Raw genomic sequence first — 17,954 nt, 5'->3', positions numbered from 1 at the left:
ATCCCAAGCCTTGTTATGTGGCTACTGTCTTCTTGCTCATTCTCTGCCTTACAGAAAATGTGGGAAGAGGATTACTTTGGTAAATCTGAGCCTGTTTGGAAGAATGTTTCTTTATGACATCACCACCTGGGATCATCTGTTCCAGCTCCAGTTTAGCAGGGATTTATTGGGAAAGTTCATAGGGTATGCTTGTTTCACTACAAGTTATCTACACTGCAAGAATGCGTCCTTCTCCTCCCCTGCATACCCCTCAAATCTGTTCTGGGGTTTTCTCCAAACTCTGGAGCACGTTTAGGGATGGCATGGGGCATGTGCAGTGGGAGGAGAGGGGGAAAACGTCTGCTGCGCTAGTACAACTATTTAGCTGAACACTACCCTGTGTGTATTTGTACATGTGAGGCATTCATGTCTTGCACTAATCTAGGCACATGATGATTTCTCTCATATTTTATGGTAGGCTGTTTGCAAAGACAACCAGATTTACAGTAATAACAGAATGGTCTCATCATCTAGTTTTGTGATCTGCTGTGTTGAAGCAGCAACTCACAGCAAAGTCATTTTTCCTTGCACTGATATCTGTCCCCAACCAAATATCAGGCATGGCCTTTATAGGCCCCTAACAATGCATGCAAATGACCATCACAGTCACCACTGAGTATTTGTGTGGATACAATATTGCATTTGGACATTTTAAAGCAAGCAGCATTAAAGGCTCTTCATTTACAGATGAGGTCTACAATATGTATCTAGTTGCAGTGGTGCAAACCTGGCTCCTTCTATACATCTATATCTGGGATCAAAATTTATTTATTTCAAATTAGTTCTTTGTTTTTCCATTTGACCATCCATACAATTAAGAAATAAATATTTTATAGTCATTGACGTCACAAGAAGTAAATTCCCCTTGACCATCAGAATGTTAAGTTTCACTGACAAATAACAGGGAACAGAAGAACCTTTCATACTTGTACCTGGATATTGCCCACAGGTAGCTGCACTGAAGTGGCTGAATTTGGACCTTGGAGAGAGACCGGTAGTAGCAGCTGTGCTGTTCCTTGTGCAGTAAGTACAGCTTGAGGCTGGGCAACAACAGCAGTTTGTGGCTGTCTCTGCGAACTTACATAGAACTGAGATATGACATTCTGTGGCTCAGCTTTGGCCAAAGGTACTTCCTGTTTGATAACAATCGCCTTTTTGGCAACTAGGTTCTGGACATCCACTGATGCTGGTTGTCCTAAAGAATGGTTGGCTTCAGATACGGATTGCTTTGCGTCAGAGCAATCTGCTAAAGTGCCTTCCTCTTTGACAGCAGGATTGATATGCTTCTGATTCAGAGTCAAGACTATATTAGCTGAGGCTTGGGGTTGCTGCTGCTGCCCCCGCTTTTCAACTTCAAGTTGCATTTTCAGCACTTCCACCAATTGCTGCTCTTGCTCCAGCTTCCTCTTGAGCTCTTCAATCTGCTTCTCTTTTTCTTGAAGCTTACGGTCCTTTTCTGCTGCATCAAGCTCCATGTTTAACATGTTCCCGCTGCTGTGACTGTCCTCGTTGGTGGTCGCTCGGAGAGGTGATGTGTTTGGGAACTGGGATGGGGACATCATGGTCATAATTTCTGTCAAAGTCTCTGCCACATTAGGGTCATCGGTGCTGAGACTGGATTGCTCTGAAGGAGATGGGGAAATGGGCAAAGGGGAGTTGATGCATTCCATAGGTGTTGATTTGCTACCAGTTCCAACAGACGCTGTTTCTGAAGAAAAGCTGGGAACGGAGCTAGCTGCAGGTTTATTTAATGTAGCAACAGGGAATACTGCTGTTACTTCTCCAGGATTGCTGGTACCATTTGTGGAAGGGGTTACTGCTACTGTGTTACTTGTGCTGACAGAATTATTGTCAAGATCCTGATAGGGTTTCAGACGCTCAATGAGATCCATTTTCGTTCCAGACACTGGGAGTCCTCTTAGCTTTAGTTCCATTTTCAGTTCAGCTACCTAATATTTTTGAAAAAAAGATAGTTAACGTTTGTGAAAAAGCGGTCAACTAGAACCTAGACACCTCTGGCCCAGATGGCTCCTTTTGCGCACAGGAGCTATTTTTATTATTTATAAGGTTCCTGAAATTACTAAAGACAAGACACATGGCAAGTTGCCTCATCCTAAGTCAGATCACTGGTACATCTAGCTCAGGATTGCCTGCACTGACTGGCAGCGTCTCTCCAGGATATCAGGCAGGGGATATTCGCAGATCTACCTGGAGATGCTCAGGATTGAATCTGACCTTCTGCATGCAAAGCAAATGCTCTACCACTGAGCTACTGCCCTTTACAGATCCATCCCATGGATCACATTATGGAAGAAAGTAAAAGGGTACTGTGGGGGAAATCATGGTAAATAGATGTGTTTTAAGAGATGCTTGAATGTAAAAACAGGAAGAGAACAGAGGGAAGACAGAAGGGCATTCCAGTGATAGGGGGCTGGAATGGAAAAGAGGCAGTAGCAAAGAACAGAGAGAGTAGTCTTAGGTTTACAATAGCGGAGTGGTGCCTGCAGGGTGAAAGTTCTGAGAAGGAGCATAAACAGAAAGGAGAATATAGATAGCTATAGAGGAGCAAGATGAGAGAGACACAAAGTGAAGGTGAGAAGAGAGAAGAAGTCAGTGAAGAGAAGAATGTAAAGGAGTAGTATGATCTGAATGATGAGTAGAAAATATCAAACCAGCAGCAGCAATGTGCAGATGTAGTTTCCACAAACACAAGGTTTTCATGTTCATTGGACTGCTTGATCACCTCCATGTACATTTCCTTCCCTGCATGTGCAGAATGTTGCATTTCACAGTCAAGCCCTGGTGCCTACACTGGAACTCTTACAAAACTCTGAATCAGGGGCAACCTGTTTCATTTATGTTGCATTTTGGAGGAAAAAATCGCTTATTTTCTAGCATACATTATATATTTTTTCCTTCCACACAAAAACGATTCTGTATCAACTACACTGTTACGTTTATTAGGTGATCAAGAAATAAAACTGAGAACCCCAGGGTTAATTAACACAGTGAAGGCTGTGAAATAAATAAATAAAAGTGGTAAAAGTCAGGCCAATCAGTGTAAATGTCACTGCTTAGGAACATAATCTTTAAAGTCAGGTATGTGGGCTGTGATGCAGCAAAGGATGATTGTATGAACTTACATACTTGACGATGGAACTGTGAAAGAATCAACTTGTACAGGTAATGTTCAACAGGTAATCTCTACACTTCCATTGTTGACAATGCTAACTGCAAACACTCATATTTTGTGGGCTCATAGCTATGTTTCCTTTTTGTTTTGGGGAGGAAAGTCGGATTACTGAAACCTGTCTTTGTGATTTCAACTTTTGTAGAAGTGGAGACAGAATGCTAGAGGTCTCTCTTCCATATTAAAAGGATTATGGAAAATGATGTGTTAAGTTACGTGAACACTGTAAATACAAGAAACAGTGAGCCTCATGGCTCCTTAGAAACAAACCTGTTATTCTTAAAATATAAGCTGTTGACAGGTGCAGTCTCATTCAGATGCATGAACTATTAATAGGCAAACATTTTAATTATAACTTGCTACATTTTTTAACCTGCCTTTCTTCCAAGGAGTTCAGATTAACATACCTGGTGTCCTTCCCAGCTTCAGTCCTACATATTTATCCCTGCAACCACCCAAACAGGTAGGTTAGGATGAGAGGTAGTGATTGGCCCAAGGTCATCCAATGAGATGCATGGCAAAACTGAACCCAGGTCTCTGTCATCCAACAATCTATCCATCGCATCACACCACCTCTCATTTACAATTAATGTTAAAAATCTATGCCCCTTGTTATTTAGATTATTATTTGGAATTTCTCTAGAATATTTGGAATATTAGTGGCATATAGAAGGTCCCAGGTTCAGTCCCCAATGGCAACCTTCCCATAGGGTTGGGAGAGACTTCTGCCTGAAATCCTGGAAAGCTGCTGCCAGTCAGTGTAGACTATACTGAGCTAGACCGACCAATGGCCTGACAATGTACGACAGCTTCCTGTATTCCTATGAATTTACTTTTCTAAAAGGGAAACTTCTCTGTACTGTAGGCCACTATCAGAAGCTGTGTCAAAGCTGCAACATCTATGGTTGTTGGTAACCAAATTCTAACATGAACCACAGGTATGTTTTCCTTAATGCTCTTACAGTGCTAGTAACAGGAGAAAACACCGGTCTAGGGCCCATTCTCTGGACCACATCAGCTCATGACCACTGCAGGAAAAGAGGAAAAGGTTTACTTGATTGACTTCCAGTTGCTTCAGCCTCTAGCATGCTAATTGCACGCCTCTGCTCTTACACACTGGATGAAACTTATGGCATGTCATGACTAACCCATACTTAAAAGTTATCACATATCTGGAAGAGTCCTTGACCTGTTTTCTTGCACTCCAGCTATGGTCCAGAATTGGCTTTTGCAGAACCACTGAGAGTCTGCAAAAAAAAAATGGCTGGCATAAAATCTTTATGCCCATGGAATCCTTCCTCCGTAAACATAACACCATCTGACCTGTGTAGACCCTAGCACAAACTGTTGACATGATGTCATAAAATGATTGTGGAGGTATGGATTCAAGAAGATTTAAGATTTATTTATTTGTGTCTTACATTTATATCCTGCCTTTCATCTGTCATGGAACCCAACATCAGGTACATGTGGTTCCCAGGAGATCACCCATCCTAGCACTGACTAGAATGTAGACCTAGACCTGAAGCGCTTCAGCAAAGTGGTGGCATCATGTGCCTTCAGACCATACCCAGTCGCTAGCTTTATCTGGGACTATGATAATGTTACCAGGATTGATGAAACAGCACATTTAGTCTAGTTTGACTACAAGGTTCCTTCATTTCTGCTTTTAGTGCTCTCCCCCCCCCCCAGCTTCCATTTCCCAAACACCTACATAGGATAGGCATAAAATGTATGGAGATAGTCTAGGATGTCCAGAATACTCTGTTCCGTTTCCCCTCCATGATAATTGGATTGCTTTTCTTTCACAATTTTTTTTTCGTTGGACAAAAGGGAATGAGTTATATGACAATATATTCTGTGCCTCAGTGCTCAACTCCCCCATTGCCTCAACTGTAAAGTTCTTCCCACATCCTTGTTTTAATAATAATTTCTCATATCCTGAAAAAACAAACACCTGATACTGAACAACCCACATAAGTTGGTTTCCACCAGCAGTACCTAGGTCAGGGGTGGGAGGAGAGGGACATAGCAAAAGGGACGCCCTTTCCAGAGTAAGTGTGCCTTCTGATTGTAAGGGACTTCCTTTTGCTCCCTGCTGGTTTAGCCTTGGTTATACACCTGGTCTCATTGCTGGACATATGAATGATCATCTTTGTGAAAACAGCTATAGGAACCCCATAAAAACATAAAATAAAGTTATGCTTTGCTGCAAATTTGCAACTTGGAATCTTTGCTGATATTTTTGCACATAGCTAGGGCTGGGCTGAAGCGGACAGAGCGGTGAATGAAGGTGGAAATCTCCTCCTCAGCATGAAGGAATTGCTTCCTGCCTTCACTCTGAACTGAGTTTGTGGGATTAGGTAATATCCAACTAATGCATACTCAGTAAACCCATGGAAATCAATGGATTTAAGTTGCAATAGGTCTATTCTGAGTATGACTAACACTGGACATCACTCATTGTCAAATAGTGACTGGCTAAACAGCAACAACAACAAAAATAAAAATGTATATCCTGCCTTTCCTCCCAGAAGCAGCCCAGGGTAGCAAACAAAAACATTAAAAACACTCTCTAAAACATCTTAAAATCCAAAGACTTTTAAAACATTTTACAACAAAACATCTTTAAAAACATCTGAAAAAGCAATTCCAACACATTCACAAACTGAGATAAGGTCTGTACTTAAAAGGCTTATTGAAAGAGGAAGGTCATCAGTAGGCACCAAAAAAATAACAGAGGTGATGCTTGTCTAATATTTAAGGGGAAGTGTCAGTGTCACTACAATAAAGGTCTGCTTCCTTTGTTGTGTAGAATGGACCTAATAAGATGGTAATCTGCAGGAAGCCCTCACTTGCAGAGCACAGTGATCAACTGGGTATATAAGGGGTAAGATGATCTTTTAGGTAAATGGCATTGCCAGAAACCAAACGTGAAGAAAAAAAGGCAATACCCTTGCTCTGATATGGCTTTATGATGCTGTCACGTAGCCAAATCTGACTGGCTATGCAGCAATATGACAGTATCTAGGGGTTGTATCCAACTAAATCCTACTCAGAGTAGACCCATGGAAATGAACAAATCTAAGTTTGCTGTCTATTAACTTCAAGTGGTCTACTCTGAATTGGATTAGCACTGAATGCCACCCGTGGTGACTATATGATCCCCAACTGGCTGGGATCACATAGTCAAAAAGAAGATAGCCTGCAAACAGCAGTCAACAAAGTGAGTAAAAGGGGATGGGTAGTGTTAGAAAACCTTCTGACACCCTGAAAACACTGCTTTCATGGCAAAAAAAACCCACCACTTGTGAAATAGTGGCATAGCACTAATTTTTACCTTTAAATCATCCAAGCTAGGAGGCAGGGGTCCGGGTTTTCTGTTGGAAATATTATTGTTCTGTCTTGGCATGCTGGCTGCTGCTGAAGAGGTACTATTGCTCAAAGTATTCAGTGGTGTGTTCCCAGGGTTACTCTGTTTGTCACTCACTGGCCTTTAAGGGAAAAAAGGCATTAAAGCTCAAACCAGTTTCTCTCTCACATTACCTCCTTTTAACACGCATTGCCTTGAATCTGATTTTTCATTTAACGATGAAGCATTTAATGTATTCTATATAAATCAGAGTATAATAGTAGAACTAAAAAACATCCAAACCATTTGTTGGTTTTAAAAAGACAGTTTACTCTGTTAGCATAACAACATGCTATGGGCTAGTTGGTATTTAAAAATGCTGTAAGAAATTTGTATTGAAAATTGAGTAAGAATTTGTAAAGCCTATGTTTTGACAATGAAATAGCTATCTTTGAGTTTTTTCACAATGCCTCTAGGCCCAAAAGGATGTTATATTGTTTTTGCCAGTTTATTTTTTAATTATTCTGATTTTATGATTCTGTTTTTTAATTATTAGAAACAGTTTAATGCTATTTTAAACTAGAGTTCATTTTTTAATTATATCTGTTTATACTTATTCATTTATGTATTACATGCTTTCATTTTTGATAGGTTTTTAATTGTATGTGTCTTTTATCTGGAAGCCGCCGTGAGTTCCAATTTGGAAAAACGGCGGGGTATAAATAAAGTTAAAAATAATAATATTAAATATGTACTGGTGCAATGAATACTTAATATAAGCAGCTGGGTACACAAAAACATATAAGCCTTTGTCTCTGATGGTAATGACTGGCAGCCCAGTCCTGTGAGTGTCTGCAAAGGCCTGCTGCTCCAAGTGTACTCGCACCAGAGCAACAATCGGAGCCTACTCTTAGTAGATATCATCTAAACCAAACTAAATGTGATGTTAATTGTGCCAATGCAATTAGCATGCACTGCTTTTCTAAATAGTAACCATGGGAATACAGAACAGCCTCAGGGCTGTAGGAGGTGGGGAAAAGATCCCACAATTGATCCCAACAAATAATTGCCTTTCCAAAGCTGCAATATGCATTCTCAGTGGAAGCTCCTATTGGGCATAGCAGTGGAGGTTTTCCTTGAAATGAAAATAGCAGCTTCAGAGAGGCAATTCTTACCAGCACTGTAGCAGAGACAGAGAGAGTTCTCTTCCTCCACCCCACAGTTCCAAGGCTGCTATATACATAACAAAACACACATTAATTGTATTCACAGAAGTAAGTATCTTGTCTAGCTTGGCCCTCAGTCTCTTTGGACAATGGGATCTGGCACCTGATGTGCAGGTAGAGGAGCTGTTGCTAGTCCATCTACATGGGCTGACCTTTGCTTTGTGTTGTCATGTGTCTACCCTGACCTTGGCACCCTACATACCTCTGACTTGGACAAGGTTTTGATTAGTGCTTTTGCCTTGACCTGAATTGCTGCAATGAGCTGGAGTTGGGGGATGCCTAGCATTTTGCCTAGCACAGCAGATCATATAATTGGGCTTTATGGTTTCTCTCTTTAATCAGACAAAACAAGTTTGCAGTGTGTATTTAAACAAAATACACATGGGACTGCAACCCCTGCCTATTGAACTTTGCTTCCAAATCTTCAAAAGAAAGTACTGGTCTACAAAAGAATTGAAGGAAGCAGGACGCCCAGGTTCTGCTTTCTTCAATTCCCTTCTTCCAACAGAAATCTTCTGTCGTCTAGAAACCTGCTCTCCCGCTCTACAAACCACAAAACACCAAAGTAGGCATAGCAGTTCAGGTTTTTCTATCTTAAAGACCATCCCCTCTTTCACACAGGGAAAAAAAACGGACAAAGCTTCACATACTTGAGTGGTGCAGGAAGAATCGCCTGGTAGTTGTAGTGTTGCTGCTGTTGGCTCAGGATCTGCAGTTGCAAAAAAAGCTGCTGCTGTTGTAGCAAGCGAGCATAGTTGGAGTCCATCTGTGGCTCATTCTTCTCACCTTTCTGATCAGGTGGGATGTACTGGTGGTACTTCAGCTTCTTCACTCTGGGCTTTGGTTCTTTGCTTTTCTTGCTCCGGGACTTGTCACTGGGGTTCTTGGGGTGGGGTTGCTATTCACAGATAGAAAATAAGAGTGATGGGTTGGATCCAAAGGTTCCCTTCTGCTCACAGAAAGGCTATTTTACACCTCACACTAGAATGCTCTGTACGAACAGGGAAGCTAAATCCAAAGATGTCATTCTGCAGAACTGCATGCGACAATTTCCCTTCTGCTTATGGTTCTTTTGGTTGTATCCAACATCAGTTGTATTCAGAGTAGACCCATTAAAATTAATGGACATGACTAACTTAGGTCTATTAACTTCAATTGGTTTGCTCTGAGTAGAACTTTAGTTGAAATGTACCATTGGTCTCACCTGAAAGGTGATTTTCATAGGAAGGGGCCATCACTGTGGGTAACAGTTCCACCTATCGTGCGAAGGCAAGAATGTTTTTGAAGTCAAGACTAGGGACGTCATGCCCCTCCCACTCTCCAGTTCATTCGTAGCGAGTCTAAAAGAGATATCTAAAAATACAAGAACAAGGCCAACAGGCCCGCCAGGAAAATAAGATAATAGTCACATGCATAACAACATGACTCTAACCTAACTACATAACATAACAGAACTAAAAGTCTTGACTTCACTCTTACATTTAAATATAATATGGAAACAATAACATATAACCCATTGATAAAATCACTAGTCATCCTCCAATTGGGAGGGTCGTGATGGCCCCTTCCTATGAAAATCACCTTTCAGGTGAGACCAATGGTACATTTTCCATAGGAAGTGGGCCATCACTGTGGGATGTACCAAAGCAACCCATATAGGGAGGGACCACCCACATGTTAATCCTCATTAAGAACCTGTTGCAACACTCGTCTGCCAAAAGAAGCATCAGCAGAGGCATAACAATCAATTTTATAATGTCTTATAAACGAGTGTGGGGAAGACCAGACTGCGGCCCTACAAATATCGGCAACAGGAGCATTAGTAGCAAAAGCAGCCGAAGTGGCAGCTGACCTAGTAGAATGAGCTGTTATACTAGCAGGAACTGGCAGCTTCAGGGACTCATATGCTAAGGTAATGCATGCCCTTAACCAACGGGATAAGGTAGGATTGGATACTTTATGCCCCATAGACCCTGGATGAAAGGATACAAACAGAGACTCCGTTCGTCGAATCTCTTGGGTCCTAGACAGGTAGGTCTTGAGAGCCCTCCGGACATCCAACGAATGCCAAGCCTTCTCGAGAGGATGGGTAGGATTTGGGCAAAAGGAAGGCAAAACAATGTCCTGGTTGCAATGAAAAACTGAATCGACCTTGGGACGAAAGGAAGGGTCAGTCTTCAGCACAACAGAGTCCTTATGGAAGACGCAGAGGTGTCTAGCGGAAGACAATGCGCCCAACTCCGAAACGCGTCTGGCAGATGTGATTGCAATCAGAAACAGGACCTTGAAGGACAGAATACGTAGGGGCACAGTTCTGATGGGTTCAAACGGAGGGCGTTGCAAAGCCTGCAGAACTTTCGGCAAACTCCATGAGGGGAACCGATGGACAACAGCCGGAGAGCGTAGGGCGACTCCCCTCAAAAAACGTTTGATGAACGGATGTGAGGAAATATGATCTCCAGGAGAGGACACTGAGAGAATGGATGACAGAGTAGACGCATGTCGACGTAGAGTGTTGGGTCGAAGTCCCATCATAAAGCCACTATGGAGAAATTGGAGCACCTGGTGCACATTGGCCTGGGATGGATCGTGGTGGTGGGACTGACACCACTTGGAGAAAGCCACCCAGGTATGTTGAGAAATGCGAGTGGTAGATGGTCTTCTCGAGGCCAAAATAATATCAATCACAGCGTCAGACAGTCCAGCTGACCTCAAGTGTCTCCGTTCAAACGCCACGCTGTTAGATTGAGCCAAGTAGGGTCCTGGTGCAGTACTGGACCCTGGGATAAGAGGTCTGGCGTTACTGGAAGTGTCCAAGGGTCCATCATTGACATTGCCAGAAGATCTGAGAACCACGGACGGCGTGGCCAAAATGGTGCTATCAGAACCAGCTGTGCCCTTTCGGTTCGCGCCTTCCTCAAGGTTTTGGCTAACAATGGTATGGGAGGAAAGGCGTACAATAGACCGTCTGGCCACGGTGTTGTCAGAGCATCCACTGCTTCTGCTGTTGAGTCCAGGTATCGGGCAAAGTACCTGGGAAGCTGGCAATTGTGACTGGAAGCAAACAGGTCGACTGAGAGGGCGCCGAACCGACACTGGAGACGATGGAAAATGGCTGGATGAAGTTTCCATTCTCCCGGGAAGACCTGTTGTCTGCTGAGCCAGTCTGCTGTCACATTCAAAATCCCTTTGAGGTGCTCTGCTTTCAGGGATTGTAGATGTTGTTCTGCCCAGACAAAGATGAGGGAGGCTAAGTCCTGCAGAGGACGAGACCTGGTGCCCCCTTGTCTGTTCAAATGTGATTTTACACACGTGTTGTCTGTTCGAATGAGCACATGATGCAAAGGGAACAGAGACTGAAAATGACATAGAGCCAAGTGGACAGCCTTTAGTTCCAGCCAGTTGATGCTTCGAGCTCGCTCTGCGTTGGGCCAAACCCCCTGAACATACTGGGAGTTGCAGTGGGCTCCCCAACCTATGAGGCTGGCGTCTGTGGTCACGACGGTTCTGCGGGGTTCTCTGAACGACGTGCCCTTGGAGAGGTGTTGAACCTTGGTCCACCAGCGGAAGGAGAGGCACAGAGCGGGGCTCAAACGAACTTTGCGATGGTTGGAGCTGGCAATGTCTTTTTGAAAAGGCAACAGAGTCCACTGAAGGGGCCGAGTGTGAGCTCGAGCCCAGGGTACAATGTGGATTGTGGAGATAAACATCCCGAGCGCTCTGGCGAGAAGCATGACGTCTGCGGATGTTTGTTGCATCAGGGACCTTGCGATGCTTGTGATGGCAGTGATGCGATCTGGAGACAGGAAGACCATTGCCTGCAGGGTGTCCAACATTGCCCCAAGATGTAGTAGGCGTTGGGTTGGTTGGAGATGGCTTTTGTCGAAGTTGACCAGCCAGCCGTAGGTCTGCAAAACATTGAGGGTGAACATTAAATGATGATGAGCCAGCTCTTCAGATTTGGCCCGTATAAGCAGATCGTCCAAATATGGGTAGATATGAACCCTTTCATAAGGTAAGCCACTAGGATGAGTAGCACCTTGGAAAATACTCTTGGAGCAGAGGAGAGGCCAAATGGCATTGCTCTGTATTGAAAATGTTGGTGGCCAAAGGCAAACCGAAGAAACTTTCTGTGGGCTATGCAAATGGGTACATGGAGATACGCTTCCTTAAGGTCGATAGAAGCCAGGAAGTCTCCTTCATGCAGACTCTCGGTAATGGAATGGAGAGATTCCATTTTGAACCTGCGGTATGTTACAAAACGGTTGACAAACTTGAGGTCCAATACCGCCCTCCAAGATAAATCTCGTTTTGGCACAGCAAATAGGAGGGAGTACACCCCTTCCGATCTCTCAGTTGTGGGAACTGGCTCTATTGCCGCTATGTGCAAGAGGTGATGTATAGCTGTCTGCATGATGTTGTGCCTGGCTGGTGCCCTTGGGCAAGGAGACGGGTGGAATCTGTCTGACGGGGTTGCCCAGAACTCTATGGTATAGCCATAAGTGAAGAGGTCCCTGATCCAGGGGACCGTAGTAAGGCGCAGCCATCGATCTCCAAAATTAAGTAATCTGCCACCTATGGGGATGGCGTTAATACTACTTGTGTAGGCGAGGACCTCCCCTATATGAGGACGATGAGTTGCCCCTGCGCCCTTGGTACTGACCTCTGCCCTGGGGGCGTCGGTTCCAGGAGCCCCTGAATGCGTTGGAATCATAGGGTCTGAAATCGCGGCCTCGTCCTCCTGGTCGCGTTCCTCGAAAGGGCTGGTTAGAACAAAAGGAGGGAAATCGCCTGAGGGGCCTGTGGTCGATGTTCTTGATTGTGGCTAGAACCGGTTTGTGGGCGTCTTTTGGATCAACCAGAACTGCCTTTAGAGCTTCCTCACCGAAGAGTAGAGATCCGGAGTAAGGAGCCTTGGACAGGTTCAATCTAGCCGCTGAATCAGCTTGCCAGTGGCGAAGCCAGAGGGTGCGACGAGCGACTATTTGAGTCGTCATGGCTCGTGCCCCTAATTGGGTGGCATCCAAAGTGGCATCGGCCACAAAGGCTGCTGTCTTACGTAACTTCAATAGTGCTCTTTTGAAGGCGACAGGATCAGGGTTATCGTCCTCTAGAAGGTCATCCAGCCACATCATAGATGCTCTGGAGAAGATGGAGGCTGAGGCAGAGGCACGCATGGCTAGGGCAGTGGCCTCGTGGTTCTTGCGGAGGGCGAAGTCTATTCGACGTTCAGTAGTATCTTTTAGGTGGGATTCCCCTTCCCTGGGCAAGATAGATCGTGAAACGAGGCGAGCGATCGGTTCATCTATGCCAGGGACATCTAACTTGGTGGCGAAGTCTGGGGCTAGGGCGTAAAGTCTGTCAGCCATGTTCTTGAAGCGTCGAGCTTTGAGCGGGTGGGCCCATTCTTCGGAAGCTAATTTGGCAATTGGGTCCGGCACCGGGATGTAGTGTTCAGTAGGTGCAGGGGATTTGAGGACCTTGGCCCCTTTGAGAGTTGGAGCAGACGAAGTTGAGGGCGCAGTCTGGAGACCAAGGGTATGAAGTACCCTACGTGCGAGCGGTTGGTAATCTGAGGTATTGAACAAGCGATACGATGTATCCTCCTCATGATCTGAATAGTCGCTCCAGTCGTCTCCTTCAACATGGTCAGTGAAAGTTAACTCCTCCGCATACGAGGCTTCGTCCGTACATCTGCCTCTGGCTAAATCGAAGGGATCTGGCGAGCAGGAAGGATGAGCAGCATGGAACGCGCGTTGGTCCATGTTGAGTGGGGGTCTGGCAGGAACCTGTGGTAGTGACTGCATTTGTGTGAAATAAGCCAGCATGGCTTGGAGTTGGGAGAGGAAATCAGGAGACAGCTGCAGACCAGATGTGTGAGATGTATGTGCCTGGTGGGCTATTGGAACAGATGTCTGAGGCGGTAAGCCAGAGGTAGGTTCGTTAGGCGAACCGTGAGGGGGAAAGCCAACAAACTCTTCCTCGTCAGAGGCAGGAGCAGGAGAATGGAAAATATCACTTATGTGTGTCTGTGCTGTGGTGGTTGTTGGCACAGAGACATAACGAGGGCGCTTTGGTTTACTATGGCTGGAAAGATGTTTTGTCTTAGCCAGTGCTTTGGCATGTCTGGTCTTAGACGTGTTAGTATGTTGTGGCTTGGCTGATTGTGGCATGTCTGGCTGATCTGGCACCATGTGTGTTGATGGTGACATGCCTGGCTGTTCTGCCATCTTATATGAACCTGGGTGCAGTACACTGCCACGGAGGGGGCAGGATGTAAAGACCCGAACTGGCACAGCGTACTACCACGGAGGGGGTAGGATACACTGGCAGATGGCGAATGCACTGCCACAGAGGGGGCAGAATGCACAGAGGTATCAACGTTAATATAATATAGGCTGTTTTAGAGTTGGCACACTCAGATTAGTGCTGTAGGCTGGGTTTTTGGCTTGTTCACGGCCCCATAGGGGGCAGGATATGTAATGTAAATCAGATTTAGTACAAGTCAGCCACTGATATTAAAGCTCCAGCCTTGATAATGTAATCCAGCCACTAGGATTAAAGCTCCAGCCTTGATAATGTAATCCAGCCACTAGGATTAAAACTCCAGCCTTGATAATGTAATCCAGCCACTAGGATTAAAGCTCCAGCCTTGATAATACAATCCAGCCCACTAGGATTGGAGCTCCAGCCTTAATAATACAATTCAGCCACTATGATTACAGCCACAGTAAAAATGTGTGTAAATCAGCCTTGTGTAAATTTGTCAGCAGCACATATACACAAACATACAGATAGATAGCCTGCAGGGGAGGTATCCGATGCTTAAAAAATGGTAACGAAAAAGGCGGGAATTTTGAATTTCAAAAAATGGCGCCCAGAAAAACGGGCGGGAAAAAAACGATCAAAAGGGGGCTGAGGAAGAAGGAGCAATGGCGGCCGTCGGAAGCGAACTGGGAGAAGGGCTGCCCAGCACGGACTCGCCGAAAGCCGCAGTAGCGGCTCTGGAAAAACTCTGGAAGGGCAGGTAGAGGCAAAAAACGGCAGCCGCCGCAGAGAGAGCCGCAATAGCGGTCTGTAAAGCCCTTCGCAGTGGGATTTAAGCCACGTAGCGAGGGCGATCTGCGGTAAGGAGTAAGAGCGGGAGCCGCAGCTGCAAGCTCCCGCTGAGATCGGATCAGCCGCAGCCGCGGCAACGATCGGGGGGGGGAAGGAGGGTGGATTCTCACAAGCGATCAAGAGATCGGATCAGCCGCAGCCGTGGTAACGATCGGGGGGGGAGGGAGGGGGATTCCCCTTCCCTCACAAGCGATCAAAAGCGATCAAAAAGAGAACCGCAGCCGCGGTCACTGAGGGAGCCCCCTGGCTACGGATACGACAGAGCCGGGGGGGGGAGGGGGCTTGAAACTGCCAAAACAAAGAGAGCCGCAGCCGCGGTCTCAGAGGGAGCCCCCAGTCAAGGAAATAAAAGAAATTAAATAGCCTTGAGGAAAGGGGGAAGAGAGCCGCAGCCGCGGTCTCTGAGGGGATCCTCAGTAGGCTAGACACAAAAAACGGAAAAAAGGAAAAAAGGTTTTAAAGAGAGATAGACTTAGCTAAATGCTACGTGAAATTCCAATCTTGTTCGTACGAAGGCAAGAATGAACTGGAGAGTGGGAGGGGCATGACGTCCCTAGTCTTGACTTCAAAAACATTCTTGCCTTCGCACGATAGGTGGAACTGTTACCCACAGTGATGGCCCACTTCCTATGGAAAATATAACCTTTTGGATCCAAAGCGGGTTAACTTGTGCAATGCTTTAAGGGCCACAATGGCTCCGTTCACAGTCCATGGTAAGTTAAACTATGTCTCGCCGTGATGAGCAAGCATGCTACTACACAGTGCTAAAACTGCACCCATCCAGCTCCACGTCAAACCAAAGTACTGGCTCAGTGTTATGTAAGAACCAGTGCTTGTGGTTTGTTTCTTTCCAAACAAATCATGAGAGGAAGCCAAGGAGTGCAGCAGGCATGATTTTAGTAGTGCACACCAGGATGCTTGCTCATTCATTTGGCGCTGAATTTAAACAACGGCAAATGAAAGTTCACTCCTAATTGGTCTTTTGCAACAAGGCTGCTTTACAGTGGGATCAAATACACTATGATTGATTGACAGGTGGGCAGACCCACCCATCTGTTAAATGTGGCCCATGGAGAGAGTGGGCCATTTTTTTTCATCTGTCTGACTCGACAGAAGCGATTCCCTACCCCTGTTTTAGTGGGAAATCACGGTTTCCCATTATGTCTGAAGCAGTCCTAACAAAATGACTTAACTTTTCAAATGCCAGTGTCAAGACAGCATGATATGTCTCTGGCCCCAGAGAAGGAGCTGCTTCCACATGCAAATCAAAAGCAGCCAATTCAATGAGGCCCAATGGAGCATCAAAATGTGAATGACAATATGCATCCAGACACACTTCTGCATCTGTAATGGCTACGCACAGAAGGCTGCTTGTCTCCTTTGCTGGATAGGGCAACTATCTTTTATCAAACAAGAATTTATGCTATTCTCTACTTTTATATTTCTTTGGCTTTTAATGTACCTATGCATAAAGTAAAGTGTTATATGAACTCATATGAGTTCAATTCCTAAATAACACACTACAGATGTTCTTCTTGAGGGCTTCCCACAGGCATCTGGTTGGCTGCTGTGAGAACAGGATGCGGGACTAGATGGGCCATTGGACTGATCCTGCAGGCTGTATGTTCTTTTGCTATATGGACAAGGATCACCTTGACAGATTTTGATCAGAAGTATGTTTCAAGTGTGCCAATTTAGCAATCTGAATGTGCAGACTGTCTTACCAGTCTGTAATAATGCATAAGCTTTGGAACAGATAATCATTAATGAATGAAAACAGAAAGCAAATTGTAACAGTCAACAATTTTTGTGTTGGGCTACATGCCATGCTTATAAACAAAAAGGCAGATCACAGCCCCGTATTGTAGGAACTTTATTAAGGAAATTCCTCACAACCACTGCAGTGAATTGACTTAGCTTCAATGAAGAATTAAAATCAACCACAGAATAGTTGTGCAAGAGCCTAATCAAAACACTACTCTATTTATGGCAACAGTAAATTGCTATATAACCCCTCCCCAACTCTGCCTAAGTTGAAACCGTATGTCCATATGTATCTTGATGGGCAGAGGCTCCAATATGTATTTGGACTTTTGTTTTATCAAATGCATTTCTAATTAGCACCCGGAGTGCAGAATATGGGGGTTCCTCATTACATATGCAACACATCCTGTGCATGGAGTTACATGTACTCACAACCACACAGTTCTAAATTGTACTCAATATCTGTAGGTATAATATTGGTAGGTTCTTTCAGATAGCTTAACAAGCTCAGTTTGCTTAAAGTCACACTGTTAACTATTTTGCTAAATCAACTGCCCAAAGCATAGCAAACTCAGGTTATTCCAGTTTATAGCCTCTTCAGTGTTGTGCTGGCAGTGAGCAATCATCCTGCGCCATTGCCTAGTATTCATTAGAGCACATGTATTGGCAGATCAGCATTCCTATTCCCCAGGAATTACCTGTACCTTCTTATACAGAGTTGTCTTACAAGACTGAGAACTGTTGCCTTAGAGCTTTAGGTGTTATTGGGTAGCATCTTTAAAATCTAACTACTGCAGAAAAAGTTGCCATAGCTTACAGGTGACATCACCACTGTGTCTACTGGACTCAGGGAAATGCCTTATAAAACAATTGTATAGAAACTGGCAGGGGAATGTCCTTTCCTGCATTCTTTTGAAGGTCACTAATTCAGCTGGCAGTATAATAAACCTTGGTGTCAGTCTGAAAAATATAAATGCTACAACAATATTACATCTGCACCGACACTGAGGTGCAACTTTTTGTGGGGTTTTTTTGTTTATTTGTTTTTAGGAAGGCTGAACATCTCCTGCACATGTCCTACTTGTTTACATGTCATCTCAGCAAATGCAGGTTTGGGAACATATGCTTACCAAATAGTGCAAATCCAAATGCAAACAACTGTCTGGATAATTTGAAAACCACTGTTTGATGAAAGCAGTAAATGAACTAAACATCAGATATTTTTGTGTTGCTTATTTTCCTTCATACATACCTTTTGTTCTAA

General features: G+C 44.6%; 2 protein-coding genes across 21 annotated transcripts in view; one reads left to right on the top strand and one right to left on the bottom strand.

Moving 5' to 3' along the window:
* LOC133371915 (tudor domain-containing protein 7-like) overlaps nucleotides 1-3,149 on the top strand; it is a 158,521-nt gene extending 155,372 nt beyond the window's left edge. Inside the window, exon 6 of the transcript XR_009759420.1 lies at nucleotides 3,139-3,149. The gene's annotated coding sequence lies outside the window, so the exon portion shown is untranslated. The remainder of the gene's footprint in view (nucleotides 1-3,138) is intronic.
* Nucleotides 1-17,954, bottom strand: part of MRTFB (myocardin related transcription factor B) — a 146,898-nt gene that overhangs the window by 14,178 nt on the left and 114,766 nt on the right. For all 20 annotated transcript variants that reach the window (XM_061599901.1, XM_061599908.1, XM_061599907.1 and 17 more), the window contains 3 exons: nucleotides 8,458-8,705; nucleotides 6,570-6,723; nucleotides 972-1,988 (listed from right to left, as the gene is read on the bottom strand). In XM_061599901.1, the coding sequence (XP_061455885.1) occupies nucleotides 972-1,988; nucleotides 6,570-6,723; nucleotides 8,458-8,705 (1,419 nt within the window). The remainder of the gene's footprint in view (nucleotides 1-971; nucleotides 1,989-6,569; nucleotides 6,724-8,457; nucleotides 8,706-17,954) is intronic.

The sequence above is a fragment of the Rhineura floridana genome, chromosome 17 (genome assembly GCF_030035675.1).
Source record: "Rhineura floridana isolate rRhiFlo1 chromosome 17, rRhiFlo1.hap2, whole genome shotgun sequence".
In the NCBI taxonomy this organism is placed as follows: domain Eukaryota; kingdom Metazoa; phylum Chordata; class Lepidosauria; order Squamata; family Rhineuridae; genus Rhineura; species Rhineura floridana.
Note: the sequence above shows the minus strand (reverse complement) of the source record. Positions and strands in the feature narration are given on the sequence as shown.